This window comes from Phoca vitulina, unplaced genomic scaffold (genome assembly GCF_004348235.1).
Source record: "Phoca vitulina isolate PV1807 unplaced genomic scaffold, GSC_HSeal_1.0 scaffold8, whole genome shotgun sequence".
Lineage (NCBI taxonomy): Eukaryota > Metazoa > Chordata > Mammalia > Carnivora > Phocidae > Phoca > Phoca vitulina.
Window position 1 is genome coordinate 62,974,687 of NW_022589711.1, and position 20,591 is coordinate 62,995,277.

Here is a 20,591-nt window from a genome sequence, read left to right on the forward strand (position 1 = left end):
GAACGATCAGATGAACTTCAAATCAGCATCGACTCTTTAGAAGTTCCAACACAGTCTACAAACTATTAGGACTGAAGTGAAAGCTGAATAGTATTGCTAAGCATAAAAGTCAATATTTGAATATTATAACATCCCCAAATATCATCAATAACCAATTAAAATACATGAAGTAAAAATTAGCAGTAACAACAGTTACAAAAATTACAGAGTACCTAAAAAAATCTCACAAAATACAAGCTCTTTTATTGAAAATTACAAAATAGTATTTAAGGAGACAAAAGAGAACTGAATAAACAGAGAGTATGTCATTTTGAATACTCATTCAATAAATATTTATGAAGCACCTACTATGTGCTGGGACTGTTAAGTGCTGAAGACACAGAACTGAACAAAACAGACAAAAATCCTTGCCCTCAATGGAGTTTACCCGATGCTGTGGATTATAGATTAATCTCTAAATTCACTGTGATCGTGCTCAAAATCTCAACAGGATTTTTTAAACTAGATGAACTGATTCTAAAATCTACATAGAAAAATAAATGTCTAAACCCAGGGAAGTTCTGGAAAAAGTGCTTGCACTACCAGATATCAAGGCTTGCTGCAATAATGCAGAGACAGAAAAATAAGATCAACAGAAAAGAACCGAGAGCCCCAAAACAGACCCAGGTACAAATGGCCAGTCAAAATATTAAAAAAAAGATGGTATTATAAATCATTGAAAAAGACTGCACTACTCTTGTAAGAGCAGGACAACTGGTTACCAGTGAGGAAAATAAAAAACAGATTCCCATACTTCACACAAATACAACAATAAACTATAGACTGATTAAAGTCCAAAAATGTCACACATATGCTCATGCAAACACACATGCACTTCAAAAACAAAAGTATTAAAAGAAATATGGTTATAACCTTGAGTTGGGAAACAATTTCTTAGATAAGATACAAAAGGCACAATTCATAAGAAAAAAGTTTAATAAATCTAACATCAAATTCAAAACTTCTATACACAGTAATTCATAAATGAAGCAAAAAGTCAAGCCACAGACCATAAGAAAAAAGGAAAACTAGAGAGGAGAAAACCAGGATGGCTGATAGACATATATAAAGATGTCCAACCCTCCCAGAAGGAAATGCCAATCATTTAGATGCCACTTTGCAACCATTAGATTGGCAAAAATCAAAAGTCTGACCAAGTGTTGGTGAGGGTGTGGGAAAACAGGAATTGATAATCAGTGCAGATAGGAGTATAAATTGGTGCAACCACACTGGGGAAGGATTTGGCAACACCTCACCAAAATGAAGATAAGCACACCCACACACAACATTACCATTTCCAGATATTTAATGGTTGCCTCATTTGTAGAAGCGAAAAAGAAAAAAAAAAATGGGAACAATCTAAATGTTCATCTATAGGACAGCAGGATAATAAATGACAAGGTACTCTTAAGAGGGAATAATAAATCATAAAATAAATTAAGTATATTCAGATGCATTGCAACACGAATAGAGTTCAAGAACAATGTGAAAAGGGAAAGCTCTACAAAGAATTATAGGTAACAGTATGATAGTATTTATCTACATCTTAAAAACACATAAAGTCCTTCTATATATTGTTCATAACTATCCATACATAAATGAAATATAATGACATACATAGGAATGAGAACAAAATCGCAGCCATGGTTACTACTGAGGAGGGAAACAAAAGGGACTTGAGCTTTCAGGAAAGCTCTTTCTCTTGCTCAAAAAAAAAAAAAAAGTCTGAAGCAAAAACATCCAAACATTTTTTTATTTCTGATTTGTGGATTTCTGACATTATTCTGTGTACTTGTCTGTATTTTTGACTTAATTTTTTTCCTTCAATCGACTCATGTCTTATTAACACTAATGAGAAATTCAGAGGAAGAGAAAAATTAAACTGGGTAAGGTAGGGTTTGGGGAAATCTATGAATTTCTGCCAACAGTCATGTTTCTGTTTCCCATCATCAAAGGGCATCAGAAGTCACGTGGGCAGAGTAAACCCTCCAGGTGATAACGCACAGCACAACAACGTTACCGGAAAGATCTCAAGGCCAGTTCTCCCAGCGTGTGTCTCACCTCTCGCACGTGTCTTTTCAGGTGCATGTATACACTCTGTCCAGTTTTTCGAAAATGTCTTTCAACATGTTCCCTTCCAAAGGCCAAAAATGTATTCATGCATACATAGAGTCCACCTTCAGAATTCTAGGAGAAAGAGACAGATGACAAAATTAGCCGGGCATACCTCGCCAAGTCATTTAAATACAAAAAAGGGGAAGGGAAGGAGGGCGAACGAGGAAGACAAGGCCCAGCAAAAGGCCACCTGGTCATCGTAGTCCCCTGCGATGACCCTCCAGGGCTCCACAGCCACGCACGGCAGCAGCTCCCACCCCAACCCCTGCTTCCAGGTGCTCCCGGAGAGCTGCCCACAATTTCCCAGTTGCGAGAGCCTCAGAGGCCCTGGGAAATCCACCTGCTTGTCTGACTCTCCAAACTGGGGTAAAGGACAATAAGGGAAAGAAGAAGCTTGGCCAGTGATCCAACTCCCACCACTGCAATGGTTTATCAATCACTCTTCACTGATCAGTGCAAGTCTCCAGGAACAGAAAGTTATATACTCTTTTAGCAGGACAGGGTTCTTCGACTCAAAAATATTCATCCCTTCCTTCGGTGACACATGATATGTGATGGTACCCATTAATAAATTAGGACAGTTTAATAAATCAATAATAACTTAATGAGTAAATAATAAAGGATGGAGTCCTATCATAATCCTAGCTACTTATTTTTGCATCCCTGATATGTGCCAGGTGCTTCTCATATACTATTTCTAAGCCTGACAATACCACAAGCTGCTTATTATTATTTCCATTTTACAGTTTAAAAAAAGAACTAAGGATAAGTCACTTGTCCAAGTTCACATGGCTTGAAAGTGTCAGTTAAATTAAAGTTATTTCTCTTTCTATGCCACATTTCAAATATTATTTAATTACTGACATACTGACACAGTGAACAGTCAAGGATATTGTTCACATTTTGAATGCTTGAGTTTCTATCCCAATTTCATCTCTCCTCTTTCTCTCAATTTACCTATAAAATTAGCCATCCTTGGGGCATCTGGGTGGCTCAGTCGGCTGAGCATCTGATTCTTGGTTTCGACTCAGGTCATAATCTCTGGGTCGTGAGATCAAGCCCCACACTGGACTCCAGGCTCAGCTCAGAGTCTACTTGAGATTCTCCACCTCTGTCCCTCCCTCCCCTTCTCCCCCTTAAATAAATAAATAAATAAATAAATAAATAAATAAATAAAATCCATAAAATTAGCCATCCTTTCCTCAATGAAAGTGGATTTTTATTAAGCTCTTGTCAGTGTCACCTCACCAAATAATTTTTAAAAATAATTTAAAAAAAAATCTATCAGAATTGCCAACAAGCGCCTATCAAAATTCCTTACATTTTAGTGGAGCACAAATTCAACATCAAAACAGACACTGATGTTCACTACAAACATGAAAAATAATTTTTAAGTTCCAATAACTCAAGATTGTATATATTTTTAATTTCTAATAAAATTCTCCAACACTGTATCTTTGGTTTATAAGCCAGACATAAATGAGTCTTATCACAATGAGGATATTATAGCAGCATTAGTTCAGATATGTGTCTATTATCGTAGCAAATATATTGCATAAGGCAAGAAAAGGAAAAAGGCATAAAGATCACAAATAAAGGGGCGCCTGGGTGGCTCAGTCGTTAAGCGTCTGCCTTCGGCTCAGGTCATGATCCCAGGGTCCTGGGATCGAGCCCCGCATCGGGCTCAGCGGGAAGTCTGCTTCTCCCTCTCCCACTCCCCCTGCTTGTGTTCCCTCTCTCGCTGTCTCTCTCTGTCAAATAAGTAAAATCTTTAAAAAAAAAATCACAAATAAAGAAGTAAAATGGTCTCGATTTGCTCATAACATTATAGTCTATATGGAAAATCCTTAAAAATCTACAAACTACTAACTAGTAAAACTCATAAATGAATTTAGCAAGGTCATGGAATACAGGCTTATAGGAAAAATCAATTTCAATTTTATACTCTGGCAACAAACATCTTCCAAATGAAATTTTTAAATTTGACTATAAAATAGCATTCAGAAAACTCAGAGTTATTTAGTTTGTGCTTCTGGATAACATTTTCTCTTTGAATGAGATCATTTGAATAAAACTAGAAAAGTTTTTCAACTAAAGGCAATGTACTATATTCACTTGATCAACAGATTAAATCCTTTCAAAAGTTTTAAAAAGACATGTTTTTTGCATAGTCATAACCCTTACAAAACTTGCATCATTATAATGGTGAGTTATTCATTAGGCCCATTAAATTGAGCACCACATACTGTGATTTTAAAAAATAACATTTCCATTCTCTTCCAATAAAATGTAATTCAATCAAAAGAATTCAAACCAGAAGATATACCAGGGAAAATATGAGATTTGTAACCAGGGTCCTGAACTGTCACTAATTAGCTCTGTGGCCTAAAGGTTGTCATTCAGTCTCTAAGCTTCAGTATTTTCTTTCATAAGCATGGCCAGCAATAATTCCCACCTCACAGGGTTTCGTTAAGTTCAAAGGGGGTGAGCTTTTCTGCCCGTGGACGCATCGTTAAAGTCTCCCCTCCCACCGCCGTCATGTCTAAGTCAGAGTCTCCCAAAGCTGAACAGCTGCGGAAGCTCTTCAGCAGAGGTCTGAGCTTTCAAACAACCGAGGAGTCTGAGGAGCCATTCTGAGCAATGGGGAACGCTTACGGACTGTGTGGTAATGAGAGATCCAAACACCAAGAGCTCCAGGAGCGTTGGGTTTGTCACGTAAGCCACTGTGGAGGAGGTGGATGTAGCCATGAACGCAAGGCCACACAAGGTGGATGGAAGAGTTGTGGAACCAAAGAGGGCTGTCTCAAGAGAAGATTCTCAAAGACCTGGTGCCCACTTAACTGTGAAAAAGATTTTTGTTGGTGGCATTAAAGAAGACACTGAAGAACATCATCTAAGAGATTATTTTGAACAGTATGGGAAAATTGAAGTGATCGAGATGACTGACTGAGGCAGTGGCAAAAAGAGAGGTTTCGCTTTTGTAACATTTGATGACCATGACTCTGTAGGCAAGACCGTCATTCAAAAATACCATACTGTGAATGGCCACAACTGTGAAGTAAGGAGAGCCCTATCTAAGCAAGAGATGGCTAGTGCTTCATCCAGCCAAAGAGGTCGAAGTGGTTCTGGAAACTTTGGTGGTGGTCATGGAGGTGGTTTTGGTGGGAATGACAACTTTGGTAGTGGAGGGAACTTCAGTGGTCGAGGTGGCTTTGGTGGCAGTCTAGGCAGTGGTGGATATGGTGGCAGTGGGGATGGCTGTAACGGATTTGGTAATGATGGAAGCAACTCTGGAGGTGGCGGAAGCTATAATGATTTTGGCAATTACAACAATCAATCCTCAAATTTTGGATCCCTGAAAGGAGGAAATTTTGGAGGCAGAAGCTCTGGCCCCCATGGTGGTGGAGGCCAATACTTTGCCAAACCACGAAACCAAGGTGGCTATGGTGGTTCCGGCAGCGGCAGTAGCTACGGCAGTGGCAGGAGGTTTTAATTACTGCCAGGAAACAAGGCTTAGCAGGAGAGGAGATCCAGAGAAGTGACAGGGAAGCTACAGGTTACAACAGATTTGTGAACTCGGCCAAGCACAGTGGTGGCAGGGCCTCGCTGCTACAAAGAAGACATGTTTTAGACAATACTCATGTGTATGGGCAAAAAACTCAAGGACTGTATTTGTGACTAATTGTATAACAGGCTATTTTAGTTTCTGTTCTGTGGAAAGTGTAAAGCATTCCAACAAAGGGTTTTAATGTAGATTTTTTTTTTTTTTGCACCCATGCTGTTGATTGCTAAATGTAATAGTCTGATCATGACACTGAACAGATGTGTCTTTAAAAAAAAAAAAAAAAGTTAAAAAGGGGTGAGATACATTTCGTGCTGTAAAGCATTACATAAACAATAGCAATTATTTATTAAGAGCTACAGTTCCGTGTGCCACGTGTATCTCCTATTATCTCAATTATTTTATAATTGGGGGAAATAAGCAGAAGGAAGAAAACAGTGAGTCTGACATCCACACTGGCTGGGGGCAACAAATACTAATCTATCAGAAAAACATATTAACCAACTAGTGGGAGAACCAAGAAATTAGCAAGTGGAAGAAGAAACATGTTCAAGTACAGCATTTTTCTGGAGAAAAACACAGAATAGCTATATAATGCAAGAGTTTACAAAGTAATCTCTAAAATAGTCATAAAGTCTTTGCTAATCTCATTGCCAAGAGTTTTTGACTTACTAGGGAATTTGATAAAAAATCTAATATACCCCAAACATTCATTCTCAATTTCCGGGGTCACCTGATACTGTCACAAAGTCCATAATCAGAGAGGAAAATGCTTTAGCACTCAGAGGCAAATGGCCCCACATAGGGAAGATTCTATGACAGACATCCTCGGGTCTCGTCCACCCCACACACGGCTGGCTTCTGAAGCCCTGTGTGCCCCTCCACCAGCAGCTCTGAGACGGGGGTGCTACCCACAGCACTTGCCACCAGTACTAAAACTTCAGGACACAGTGAGATCCAAATCTCTTTAAAAGCTACCCCATATAGAACAAACACTTCAGTCTAATGATCCATGCTTTCTTCCCTCTTGCTGTATTAATGTCTACGTAGTGATCCTGTAAGACTCTTTTCACGTTCAAAGGCAGTACTCCATGCCATGTGCTCTGAACACCTTCTTTCGCTAATGATAAGCCTATGCTGACAAGTCTTTCTCTCCCAATTCCTTTGGCTGATAGCCTGGGGTCAGAGATGAGCTGACTCTTAGTTTTCCAACCCTCAACCTCATGCTCTCATTAACCAGCTGCACCCCCACTAAGATTACTGCCCTGGAAAATACCGTAAAGCAGTTGCCTTCCTGTGGCCGAAAGTGCAGCCTTGAAATCGGGCAGGACCTTCTTTTGCATAAGCACTGTGCTAAAATTGCAGAAACTAAGATCACGTCTTGGGTTTTGTAATGATGCTAGGCAAAGTACATTCAAGAAGAAAAGGAACTGCCCCAGAGTGTAAAGACTGGGTGAGTCTCTCAATGTCCAGTGTCCTTTGTCTTAAGGTGTGATGCACTATGTCTTTAGAGAAAAATAAAAATAGGGGGCACCTGGGTGGCTCAGTTGGTTGAGCATCCAACTCTTGATTCAGCTTGGGTCATGATCTCAGGGTTGTGAGATCGAGCCCCCATGTAGAGCTCTGAGCTCAGTTCAAAGTCTGGCTTGAGATTCTCTCTCCTCCCTCTGCCCTTCCGCCACCCTCACTTCACTTTCTCTCTCCCTCTCTAAAAAAATAAAAAATGTTGGGCGCCTGGGTGGCTCAGTTGGTTAAGCGACTGCCTTCGGCTCAGGTCATGATCCTGGAGTCCCGGGATCGAGTCCCACATCGGGCTCCCTGCTCAGCAGGGGGTCTGCTTCTCCCTCTGCCCTCTTCCCTCTCGTGCTCTCTGTCTCTCATTCTCTCTCTCTCAAATAAATAAATAAATAATCTTAAAAAAAAATAAATAAATAAAAAATAAAAAATGTTTAAAGAAAGAAATCATGCAGATTAGAAAACTACCAATTGACAGTGAAATACAACTTGAAGAATAAGAGGGCAGAATACAAAATAATGCTTTTCTCAAGTGATGATGGTAGAGTGCTTTATTATTTTTTTTTAAGATTTTATTTATTTATTTATTTGACAGAGAGAGACACAGCGAAAGAGGGAACACAAGCAGGGGGAGTGGGAGAAGGAGAGGCGGGCTCCCCACCGAGCAGGGAGCCCGATGCAGGGCTCGATCCCAGGACCCTGGGATCATGACCTGAGCCGAAGGCAGACGCTTAACAACTGAGCCACCCAGGCGCCCTGGTAGAGTGGTTTATTAAATTAAAACAGGTTATAAATGAAATTCAGATATATTGCAGTAATTTTTAAAATAAATTTTAGCATGCATGAGGATTCCAAAAATATACTCATTCTATGGTAACTGCTTAATATATGTCAAAACACAAAATGCGGGAAAATCACTGATTAAAGTTAATGGGACAGGGCGCCTGGTGGCTTAGTTGGTTAAGCGACTGCCTTTGGCTCAGGTCAGGTCATGATCCCGGGGTCCTGGGATTGAGTCCCACATCGGGCTCCCCCTACTCTGAGAGGAGCCTACTTCTCCCTCTCCCTCTGCCTGCCACTCCCCCCACTTGTGCTCTCTCTCTCTTCGTCAGATAAATAAATAAAAATCTTTAAAAAAGAAAAAAAAGTTAATGGGACAGTGAGACAACAGTATACAATAAAATTAACCTCGATCTACGTCTTATACCAAACATGGAATAAGGTCCAGAGAGCTCCAAGAGATAAGCATTTAAAAAACCAGAATAGAGCAGAAGAGCATATTTATCCCACTTATTAAGGGGAAAATAATTTCTGGCCAAGAAAATATAGGATAGAGAGATGGTGTAGTTGAGTATAAAAATGTAAACACTAATGAACAAGTTTTACACTACAAAAAAAAATGAAACAAATAGAAAACCAATCACAACAGAATGAGGAAAGATGTAAAGTACAATGAAGAAAAGTTTATATCCAAATTATGTAAAAATTGATAAAATTACAAGATGTCAGCATTCAGTTTCAACTTGGTAAGTTTTTCTTTTAAGATCGTTTAGTTTTAATTGTGAGAAAATATTAAAATCAAATCATCACATTCTCACTACCTCCTGAAGTAATAAGCACATTAAAACAATCTCAAGGCAAGTATATGCCTACTAAACTAGCAAAAAATATTAAAATTACAAAGCCTGAAGCCAAAGAGAAAACCTGTATATGTACTCTCACAATATAAATCGGTTCCATCTTTCTAGAGATCAATACAACTATGACCCTTTGACACAGTATTTCTCCTTTGGGTACAGACTGCAGGAACCCAAAAGAAAAAGGAAAAAAAAAACCCTAATTTGCACAAAAATATTCACAGATGCACTATTTATAATAGGAAAAAGAGCTCCCAAACAGAGGAGCTAAGAACTTGTGGCATATAAACACAACAAAATATTACAATGTTATTTTTCTTTTTTCAAGATTTTTTTTAATTCAAGTTAGTTCACATATAGTGTAGTATTAGTTTCAGGGATAGAATTTAGTGATTCGTCCAGTGCTCATTACATCACATGCCCACCTTAATGTCCATCACCCAGTTACCCCTTCCCCCCACCCACCTCCCCTCCAGCAACCCTCAGTTTGTTTCCTAGAGTTCAGTGTCTCTTATGGTTTGTCTCCCTCTCTGATTTCATCTTGTTATATTTTTTTCCTCTCTTCCCCTATGATCCTCTCTTAAATTCCACATATGAGTGAGATCATATGATAATTGTATTTCTCTGATTCACTTATTTCGCTTAGCGTAATACCCTCTACTTCCATCCATGTCATTGCAAATGGCAAGATTTCATTCTTTTTGATGGCTGAGTAATATTACGAATTGTATGTCGTGTATATAGGACATAGTATAGAATTGTATACAGTATGCACAGAAAAATAATGTTCATGAAAAAAACACATGCCGATGACAAGGAGGAAAAGAAGAGAGGAAGGGAAGTCTGTTCATTGACCAAGACCTGAAATGAAGCTGGAATGTCATCAACGGTTTTATATTTAAGTTCTTCACCTTGGGGCTCACAGCCTTACCTCCCATTACCTTTGTGCTGGGTCCAAAGAAGTGTTTGTCAGAGTACTATCACGAAGGACCAGATTGTTTGGTGTTGTGTTTCGTTTTGTTTCTGTTCGTTAAGGAAAGACATGTGACCCCACTGCACGTGACTAGTCCCGGCTCCAGCCAGCTGTGAACTTACTCCCACGTGTAAGTCCCACAAAACCCAAATGGGTCTATACGCTGTTCAAACAAACTAATCCACTGCTCACACACTTGGATGTGGCTACAATGTCAAGTTGCTATAGAAATTTCTAAATGCTTACTCTCAGTGTTTGTACTTACCTCTTGGAACCAGTCAGCTGACCCCACTTGAGTAGCCCTGGCCTCGAGCTACCAGCTGCCATGTCCACACCCCATTCTTAGAACTGCCCAGGACACTACAGTTCTAAGAGTGTCTCATGGTCAAGAAAGCGTCACTTCAAGGACCTTCAGAGACATCGGGTCAGGCCCCAGACCTTCAGGGCAGCCCACACCAAAACCAGCTACATACACCAATGTCTCCATGAATGTACAAGCTCCCCAGATCCCACGCCTGTCCACTTGCCCACCGACCATCCTGTGCCCGTAACCGATTCCCGTATCTCCTGGCTCATCACCCTGTGCGGCTGGTCCGTAACCCCAAATCCACTTGTATTTCATGACTGTTAGCATCTCATTCATTGAAATCTGTGGCTGTGAGAAACCCAGGCTTCCTTCATTTGAGGCCACCATGTTCAGATCCTGAATCACACATTCGCTCCTTGAGGGCAGGGAAATCACGTCACGTTCATTACTAAATTCCAACAACAGTACCTGGTACAGAGCAGAACTGAAGAAACAGTATTGGACTGAGTGGCAAAGTTTGTGTAGTTATTTGTCATCCAGTCCCAGAGTTTAGTCTCTCTCTGGAACTGATGCTCAGCACCCTTCTGATCTGTATTTAAGACACTTCAGAGCACAGGCTCCATTTCAAGTCTTTGACAGAACTAAACAATGAGGATCATCAAAAGAAAGCTGGTGGCCATGCACAGAAGAACAGCCCCCGGCATCTGCAGGAACACTAGTTTTTCAGGTTTGTTCAGCTAAAGCTAGGCTCTCAGCAGCTTGAACACTTGAACCCCGTTACCCCAGCTCCCCTCCTTTCTGTGACCAAGCCAGCCTCACTGGTTCTTCAGGACAGTGGCTGCCATGTCCACACCCCATCCCACCTTAGACCCGATCTGGCTCCTACTTCCAGAGGCCACCCAGCCCAGAATGGCCAGTGTGCACTTTTCTGCATGCTCTCAGCTAAATAACATTCTAATGATCATTTTCATGATGCGCTAAACAGAAACTTGACCAACATGCAAGACTTGATTTGGAAACCTGAAATCACAAGGAAGTCAAGAAATGTTATTCAGGGCTTCTCTAAAGTTCTATAATGATCCCCTACGACAATTTCTCCCACCCCACAATCAAACCACGAGAAAGGAGCAACATTAGAAGCCCATGCGTTGCTTAAACCCACTCTTCAAAGCATTTCAATATAAACATGATATACAAACATTCGTTCATTTATTACTTTACATTGTATTATCCTACATGCTATTCAGAAGTAACATCGAGGACAAAGTCACCTTTCTTTACACTGCTGCCTTTTAAAAAAATATTAAAACCAAGGCGAATATAAAGGTCAAGGTTACATGTTTTCAGAATAGCAAGTGAACAGTCATTTTAAATAAAAATACACCACATTGTCAATCGGTAAGTGTTCAGAGAACTTTGTTTACGATGGTGTGTTCTTGGAGACCGGCCTCCGCTGGAAGACAGGAAGGGAGAGCGAGCCTGTGTGAGCAGTGCACTCAGGAAACAAAGTTGCTGCGTAACGCTTGTTTTTATAACCACAGACCAGTGTGGAAAACAAGCCGCCATCGCCGCAAAGAGAAACATGATGTAGGTAGATGGCGTCACAACAAATCCCCGTCCAGGACAAATTCCATACTAACACCCAGGAAGGCTGTGACTCACACATTCATGCAAAAGGGAGATGAAAAGGATAAGAAAACAGTATTTTCTAGAACACTGATTAAAAAAAAAAGGGAAGAAAAAGAAATGAACTGAATTAGCTACTTGTAACAGTGAAAGGAAATCACCTGAATGCCCAAGAACAGATTTCTTTAGTAATTTATACATCCATGAACTGTAACACCCTTCAGCCATTTAAAATTTATTTGTAATGCGTATTTACTGAAAGGAAAAGCTCTGCACAGTATTTTTGAGTGAAAAGATCAGGGAACCAAACAGCACTTATGATGTTACAATATACGCAACGTGCTGGCCCTGCACGTTGTGGAACGTCATCTCTGCACGCACAACTCACACGGGATGGTTTTCTTCGTGTTGTCTTTCACATTTTCTAATTTTCTTCAGGAAAACTGATTCACTTTTTAATAGCAGAAACAACCAAATGTGTTTAGAACTAATTATATGTATACATAATAGAACGAGCAGTTGTTCAAATGTTCCCTTTTCTTAACCCAAGCTTTCTTCAGGCTTTCGCAACCAACTTCATAGCTCTAAGGGGCTGTATGTTCTTGCTACTCCCAGTAATTAAGATTATCTGAAATAACTAAGATTATCTCAAAATGTGTGGCTTAGGAGATTTGGGAACACACAAGTAAAAGAGGGGATGAAGTGTGTAATCTCAGGGAGATAGATGAGAATGTGGTGACAAGAGAGAAGTGAAACAAAGCCAGGTCCCTGTACCCCAGCCCAGGTAGATGCCATCTGTGTTCATAGAAGGGGATTCAGAGATCGTCTGTGTGGAATGGGGAAAAGCTGTGAAGGAGAATGAGGCAGTGATGTCTCCTCTGGGGGTTACAGAAGTTGGTGGGGTGTGGGGCAGGAGGAGTTGATTCAGCAGAGGGAGAGAAAGACAAGCCCGGTTGGTGCTCTGATGACATTTACATCCTACTACAAGATCACTCTGGCTACTGGGGGGAACTGTAGGGTGGGGGCAAAGAGAATATAAGGTTACAAAGCTATTACGCAGTCTAGAACCACACCACCACTGGCCACATGGAAATATTTAGCTCTAAATTAATTTAAATTAGTTATATTAGAAGTTCAGTTTCTCAAACACAATGGCCACGTGGCAAGTGCTCAAGAGCCACATGGGTTACCATACTGGAGATGCAGAACAATTCCATCACCACAGAAAGTTCTTTTAGACAGCCCCTGTCTAAACAAGTCAAGATGGTGGCTTAGCCTGGGGGAGGTGGCAGGAAGTCAGGGAAGGGGACTCACAGCAGGGACGGGGAAACTTTGGCAGGTGCAGGTTATAATTTTAAGAAAGAGTCCCTGAGCAAAAAGATGGATTAGAGAGGGGTGTGTGGAAAAGGGCAGAATCAAGGACAGCTCCTGTTTTAACTCATTAGACTCATAAGACTACCCACCTCTCTGTTGAACTCTTGCTTTCATCAAACAACCACCTGCCCATTAATTCTGCCTCTCAGGTACTTTCACATCTGAATGGTACCTATAAATATTCCAATGACCAGAGCACAGATCCCCAGTACATTCTGGCTTCTAGAGCCAAACAAACAGACAATAGTTTGTTTTTTTTCTTTTCAAGATTTTATTTATTTGACAGAGAGAGACACAGCGAGAGAGGGAACACAAGCAGGGGCAGAGGGAGAGGGAGAAGCAGGCTTCCTGCAGAGCAGGGAGCCCGATGCGGGGCTCCATCCCAGGACCCTGGGATCATGACCTGAGCCGAAGGCAGACGCTTAACGACTGAGCCACCCAGGCGCCCCTGGACAAGAGTTTTTAAATGCAAAAATTAAGTACAGGCAGATGGGAAGCCAATGGGCAATAAGAAAGTAAAACAAGGTTCCAGATCAAGGGCAGCAAGCATGCAATCCACAGAAAGGGGACATATGATGAGGAAAAAGCACTATCAAAAAACAGGCTGGACAGCAAGGAAACACTCAAACACCTCGCCAGTAGAACAAAACTTCCGGAATACAATATTTGCAAAATCCAAAAACCTTGCTTCCAAAAGCAAATCCACTGAAATAAAATTATCCATATAAACTAAGTAGAAAAAAACAAATGCGGGGCGCCTGGGTGGCTCAGTTGGTTAAGCGACTGCCTTCGGCTCAGGTCATGATCCTGGAGTCCCGGGATCGAGTCCCACATCGGGTTCCCTGCTCAGCGGGGAGTCTACTTCTCCCTCTGGCCCTCCCCCTCTCATGCTCTCTCTCTCTCATTCTCTCTCTCAAATAAATAAATAAAATCTTTAAAAAAAAAAAAGAAAAAAACAAATGCATGTAATCCCAGGAGAGTGTAGGCCTCTCCTGGACATCGATAAATCTTGCTTGTGGCCATGAAGTGTTAAGAAAAAATACAAATGTTGATGCAGTAATGATTCTTCCCATTTGCTCCAACTTTGCCATTTTCCTCTCTGCAGAGGGCTCCCACATATGCCTTAGAGCCGCACAGCCAACCCAGACAGCTAAAGGCAGACTCCAAACAGCTACGTTGTAACACACTGTATATTTACTGTTCCACCTATCAGTCATTTAGGAACTTTTTTTCCTAAGGATAAAACCACATCCTTGCTCTGGGTATTTGGAGCAATGAGGATGCTGTCACCCAAACAGCTGGGGAGGGGTTTTGGCAAGGCATGAGGAACAGCTACTACAAGGTTCACAGGACAAATGAGCAAAATAAAACTTGTCAGAGTGAGGACACTGAAGTGAGCACCTTCGGCAGGGCTAACCTGAAGCTACAATCCACGTAAGCAGTTCCCAGTTTACATATAAAAAGAGAAAATGTGAAACCACCTATCAAAGGTAAAAACGTTTTATAATCATTTCTTCTCATTTTTAAAAAGAGATGGTTTTCTTCAGGATGCATTTCCCCTGACAAACTATATTAAACATGAAGATTAGGTTTCCAGGCTAACCCATAAAAGCCCATCACTACGAGCTGGATTTGAGTATGTATAATGGCCCTGAACAGAGCTCCCCCGCAAGGAGGCCAGCAAACACTCCTGCCCAAGGCTTTTGCTGAAGGGCAGAGCCTCATGCGGAATTGCCAAGTACAGGCTGTCTCTCCTTGGCAACCCCAAGACACTATAAATCTCATTTCACATTCTTCTCAGAAGGATCCCCTCCCAACTAAATCCCACTTAAAGAAATGGCTAGCATTAAGCAGGTTTAATGGGAAGGCATGATTATAACATCCCTTCCAGGCAGGTACTACAGAGGGAAAGGCCAAGGCTCAGGGAAATTCAGTGAAATTAAGACACCTGCTGAAGTCTTACTGCTACTAAGTAGTAATGGGGTGGGGGGAGGGGCCGGGACCCAGGCCAGTCCGGCCCTCCACATGCTGCCTGGGGCAACTGAGAAGCAGACGTTGTTTTGGTGGCAGGAGCCAGGTGGGCGGCTGTGGGCAAGCACATGCTTCACGGAGGCTTGGGGAAAAGAGCAGTTTCTTCCTTTTTTTACCAAGGCCGTCTCATTCCAGGAAAGCAGACGGGGCAGGCGAAGGAGAGCACCCCACACAAGTAGCTTGTGCCAGGTGCTCTGCCAGGCTTTCCTGAAGGGGAGGAGAGAGGCTCCAGCAGGACCCACCAGCTCCACTTCCCAAACTCCAAAGGACAGCTGGAGTCCCTGGGAGGTGGCTGCCCCAGGCTGACAGCCCCCCGACAGAACAGTGGCAAGGCCCAAGGTGCTGGGCTCCGGACCACCGGGCCCCCAGAGCCCACCCACCCTCATCAACCGATGTCCAGCCAGTGGGCTGGATCTGTCGGTGGTCCTGCTCTGCTGGTGCAGGCCTAGAGAAACAGTGCATATCGGCTGGGGCTCCGTCCAAAGCTTCAGGCTTGAGACTCAATGGCAGAACATGCCCAAAGGCACACGTCCAAAGGAGCAAATCAGCAGCTGTGCCTAAAGGATACAATATGTGAATTACTTTCACCCTTGTCCCCTGCCCACTCCTCTCTCCTCCTGGCCAGTCAATCCACTGATCCCACTAACAGACCACCAAGCGTATTTCGAAGAACTGCTGGGGACAGAGACATCTGTGTCCAGGTCACCACTTTGAGCAACACCCAAAGAATTAACCAGGGCCAAGAAAGCGACACTTGGTCGCATCAGGAGAAAAGTTTTCATAATTGCAACTCACAAGAGCCGTCAGGCTCTGGGCCAATCGCCCATGTAGTCAATATGGGGCAGATTTACTCTAGAGTGATTTTATTTCATACAACAGTCAAGTCTGCATGTATTCCCTCTGTAACTACTCGTGGAACAGGATTATCTGTTCAAATTTCTAATTCCTGGAGGAAATACTGCCCCAGACTCCTGTCTGAGCTTCTCCACGCAGCACCCACCCACCTGATTTGACCGACTCACCCTCGTATATGCCCTTGATACACTCCATCCGTCCCGCTACAAACCCTGAAGTGACCTTTAGCTCCTCCCACTCCTTCATCTGCAGCATATTCTAAGTCACTAAGTTGCGCTGTACCTTTCATCAAAATGTCTACTGAGTTTAGTCCCATCACTCTGCCATCTCTCTCCCCACTATCGTCACCCTCATGAAAGCATCACCCCCCCAATATTACTACTACCCCGATTCCTATTCCAGTTCTCCCCACCTCCCAACCTTAGTCCTCCTTCGGCTTCCAGGACAGCCACAGCAAGTAACCAGTGTCCTCGAGCTGCTCCCTGGCTCCCGGCTGGCCAGCCCATCGGTCGAACTTTACCAAGGCCAACCTTTATAACCCGCAGAGGATTCAGCCTTGCTTTTCAGTTGCCCGAGTAATCCTCTCTTCCTCACATATGTCCCAAGCTTAGTGCCACCTCCATGCCTCTGTCCCTTCCTCCCCCAAAATGCCACTTTTCAGATCCCATCCAGGTGTCCAGACCAGTAACTTTTCTAGATTGTATTGATTATTCCTGCATCTGAAATCTCCATTCGTACATGGTAAGCGTCACAATGTTTAAAATTTAATACTCTGTAAGTGCTTCAGGGTCTAAGGTCATGACACGTCAGGGCTTAAGTCCCATCTGTGTCACGCACCAGTCTTTGAACAAGTCCCTGAGCAAGCTACATAACCTCTCTGACTCTGTTTCCTCTTCTGTGAAACAGGGCAACAATAGTAATTATCACTTACAAGCCAATTACTATTGTAATTAAATGAGATAATGTATATAAAAGTACCCAGCACCGTGTTTGACTCCTAGTAGACACTCAAAATTGGCGCTCATACTCCATATTATGCTAGAAACATCCATGTCACACTCTTCTTTACTGTGGTCCTGTTTCCCTCCTAAACACTCAGACCCTCCCAGGGCAGTGCTGGGTACATAGTAGGCTCTAAGTAAGTATGAATACTTGCTAATTAACACAAAACAAATTGTTTTATTTTTAATTTCATCACAGGAAGCACACATACTGTTGTGCACCTCAAGCACCATCTCTAGTCTGGAGGCGTATTCAGATTCATTAAATTCTTGTCATTATTGCATTGACCTGCTGTTCCAGACCTAAAAATAGGTGCTCTTGTTCCCATCTTCCCTGTGCTTGGGGACAAGAGGAGTCCTGGGCTGACTGCCCATAATACTGAACATGAGCAGCAGCCAGAGGCCCGGGCTACCTCCACAGAGACCAGCCCTCTTGTCATCTCCCCGAGGAGCACTCTGTGTGATCACATCCACCAAGATCCCTCTGGCGCCCAAAATCACAACACACAAAACACCTAGGAAGGACCCAAGACACCTCTCCCTAGCTTGTCAAGGGTCAAGTTTACGACTTTTTAGATTATAATATGACAAAATAAAAATATGGTATTGGTTACTTTTAATAACATTTTTTATTCCAAAATACATGTTCATGATTTTTAAAAATTAGAAAAAACAGGGGCGCCTGGGTGGTTCAGTCGCTTAAATGTCCAACTCTTGATCTCAGCTCAGGTCTCAATCTCACAGTGAGTTCAAGCACCCTGTTGGGCTCCATGCTGGGCATGGAGCCTACTTAAAAAAAAAAAAAGAAGAGAGAGAAAAACAGAAAAGATGCAGCCTCAGCAGCACAGGTGCACAAGACCCCAAGTGTTCCATGTCCTCAACAATCAGGATCCCACCCATGACAGAGATGTACAAAGTGCTTCGTGAGCAAAGGAAAATGAGTGTCTAACTCAGCTTGGGGACAAGGGAGTGGTGAGGGCTTTACAGAGAACATCTGAGCTGCTTTTTAAGGATCAGTAGGGTTTTTCCCTGGGGGGGTGAGGGGTTGGGAGAAGGCATTCCAGGCCAAGGGAAGAGCATGCGCCAATGCATGGAGGGCTGAAGGCATGGAGCATGTGAAGAACACAAAGTCCCTTGGGCCTAAAAGAATGTAAGTAGAGGTTAGGTGTTAAGTGACAACACTGGCAAGGAAAGTTGGATCAACTTGGTAAACTGATGTGAGGTGCTATGTTAGGAAAGCCTGAATGGTGCTTTGAAAATATCTAGGCAGTGAAATGACATGATAAGACCCATGTTTTAGGAAAACTGAGGGTGCGGTGTGACAGACTGGAAGGAAGGCAAGATGGTCAGTTAAGAAAATTCTTATGCAACAGTCCAGGCAAGAGATGATGAGGACTTGAGCCTGGGCCGTGGATAAGGAGAGAGGAGGCTACCCCGGAACCTGGTCTCTAGTGGGATGTAATATAAAAGAGAGGGAGAACTTTTGGCTTTCGCCTCGGAGGAGGCGAAGGTGCGACTCGCTTCAGTGGTCCCGAATCCGGACTCATCCGACACCAGCTGCCTCCGCCATGCTGCCTAAGTTCGACCCCAGCGAGAACAAAGTCACGTACCTGAGGTGCACCGGTGGTGAAGTCAGAGCCACATCTGCCCTGGCGCCAAAGATCAGCCTGCTGGGCCTGTCTCCGAAAAAGGTTGGTGATGACATCGCCAAGGTGACCAGTGATTGGAAGGGTCTAAAGATTACAGTGAAACTGACCATTTAGAACAGACAGGCCCAGATTGAAAGGGTACCTTCTACCTCTGCCCTGATTATCAAAGCCCTCAAGGAACCACCAAGAGACAGCAAGAAGCAGAAAAACATTGAGCACAGTGGAAGTATCACTTTTGATGAGATTGTCAATATTGGCCGACAGATGCGGCACCAATCTTTAGCCAAAGAACTCGCTGGAACCATTAAAGAGATCCTGTGGACTGCCATGCTAATGGCCACCACCCTCATGACATCATAGATGACATCAACAGTGGTGCCATGGAACGCCCAGCTAGTTAACTACAAAGGAAAATATTTCAATAAAGGATCATTTGACAAAAAAAAAAATAAAAATAAAAAGATGGGGCACCTGGCTGGCTCAGTCAGTGAAGCGTCTGCCTTTGGCTCAGGTCATAATCCCAGGGTCCTGGGATCGAGCCCCACATCGGGCTCCCTGCTCAGCGGGGAGCCTGCTTCTCCCTCTCCCACTCCCTCTCCCTCTGCTTGTACTCTCACTCTCTATCAAATAAATAAATAAAATCTTTTAAAAAATAAAATAAAACAAAATAAAATAAAAGAGGGAGATACACGCATGCCCACAGCAGCCTTACTCACAATAGGCAAAAATGGAGGCAAGCCAAGTGTCCATCAGCAGATGAATGGATAAACAAGATGTGGTCTACACATACAATGGAATGTTACTCAGCTTTAAAAGGGAAGGAAATTCTGACACATGCTACAACATGGACAAACCATACAAACATGGTAAGTGGAATAAGCCCGTCACAAAAGGGTAACTACTGTATGGTCTCGCTTCCATAAGGTGGTACCTAGAGCAAATTCAGAGACAGAAAACAGAATGATGGTTGCCAGAAGCTGGGAGGCTGGTGGGCTGGGGAGTTATTGGTAAAAGGGGACAGAGTTTCAGTTTTGCAAGATGAAGAGCTCCAGAGAGGCACGGTGGTGATGGTCATGGAACAACGTGAATGTCCTTTAATGCCACCAAACAGGACGCTTAAACACCGTTAAGATGGTTAAATTTATGTTATGTGCATTTTATACAATTTTTTTGAAGATTTTATTTATTTATTTGACAGAGAGATACACAGCGAGAGAGGGAACACAAGCAGGGGGAGTGGGAGAGGGAGATGCAGGCTTCCCACGGAGCAGGGAGCCCGATGTGGGGCTCGATCCCAGGACCCTGGGATCATGACCTGAGCGGAAGGCAGACGCTTAACGACTAAGCCACCCAGGCGCCCCTTATACAATTTTTTATAAAGCAAGGGAGGGAGAGGGAGGCAGAGCTGATAATACTGTACATCTCCCAGCCTGTGGCCCTAAATGAAGGGCAGCACCCTTAACTGCACTCCAGTCCACAGGAAGAACAACGCAGGGGAGTGAAAACAGAATTCAGAGCTGCACAGATACAACTGAGGACACAAACTTTCCCAAGCGGCTCCCTGACAGGATCAGCATTGTCTCCTACATTCCCAGACTCTAAAAATGATACAGCTTGAAAGATAATTAACGGCAGCCAAAAAGAGACAGGAAGTGCCTTCTTGATTATTCATTTGGGAAAGCGGGATTCTAGTGTATGTGGGGCAGATTACACATATACGTCAATTTCACTCCTTCCTGAAACCCAAAGAAAAGAACAGTAAAGACATCATGTCTTTAAGAAACATCAACCGTAGCAACAAAATCTGGAAACCGGACTGCAGATGGAGAAGCAGTACAAGACTAAGAGGAGCCGACAAAGAGGATTCCTGCAGCGGAGAAAACCAAGATCCGATCTGATGTCCACCC

The 20,591-nt window shown here is 42.9% G+C and overlaps 1 protein-coding gene, 1 non-coding gene and 1 pseudogene across 5 annotated transcripts in view; 2 read left to right on the forward strand and 1 right to left on the reverse strand.

Moving 5' to 3' along the window:
• Positions 1-20,591, reverse strand: part of USP13 (ubiquitin specific peptidase 13) — a 116,730-nt gene that overhangs the window by 84,553 nt on the left and 11,586 nt on the right. For all 4 annotated transcript variants that reach the window (XM_032407145.1, XM_032407146.1, XM_032407143.1 and 1 more), the window contains exon 2: positions 2,101-2,226. In XM_032407145.1, coding sequence (XP_032263036.1) covers positions 2,101-2,226 — 126 coding nt within the window. The remainder of the gene's footprint in view (positions 1-2,100; positions 2,227-20,591) is intronic.
• On the forward strand, positions 3,955-5,827 carry LOC116634039 (annotated as a pseudogene).
• On the forward strand, positions 7,046-7,221 carry LOC116634202. Its single transcript, XR_004299904.1, has one exon. It is a non-coding gene; the product is annotated as a small nucleolar RNA SNORA81 (small nucleolar RNA).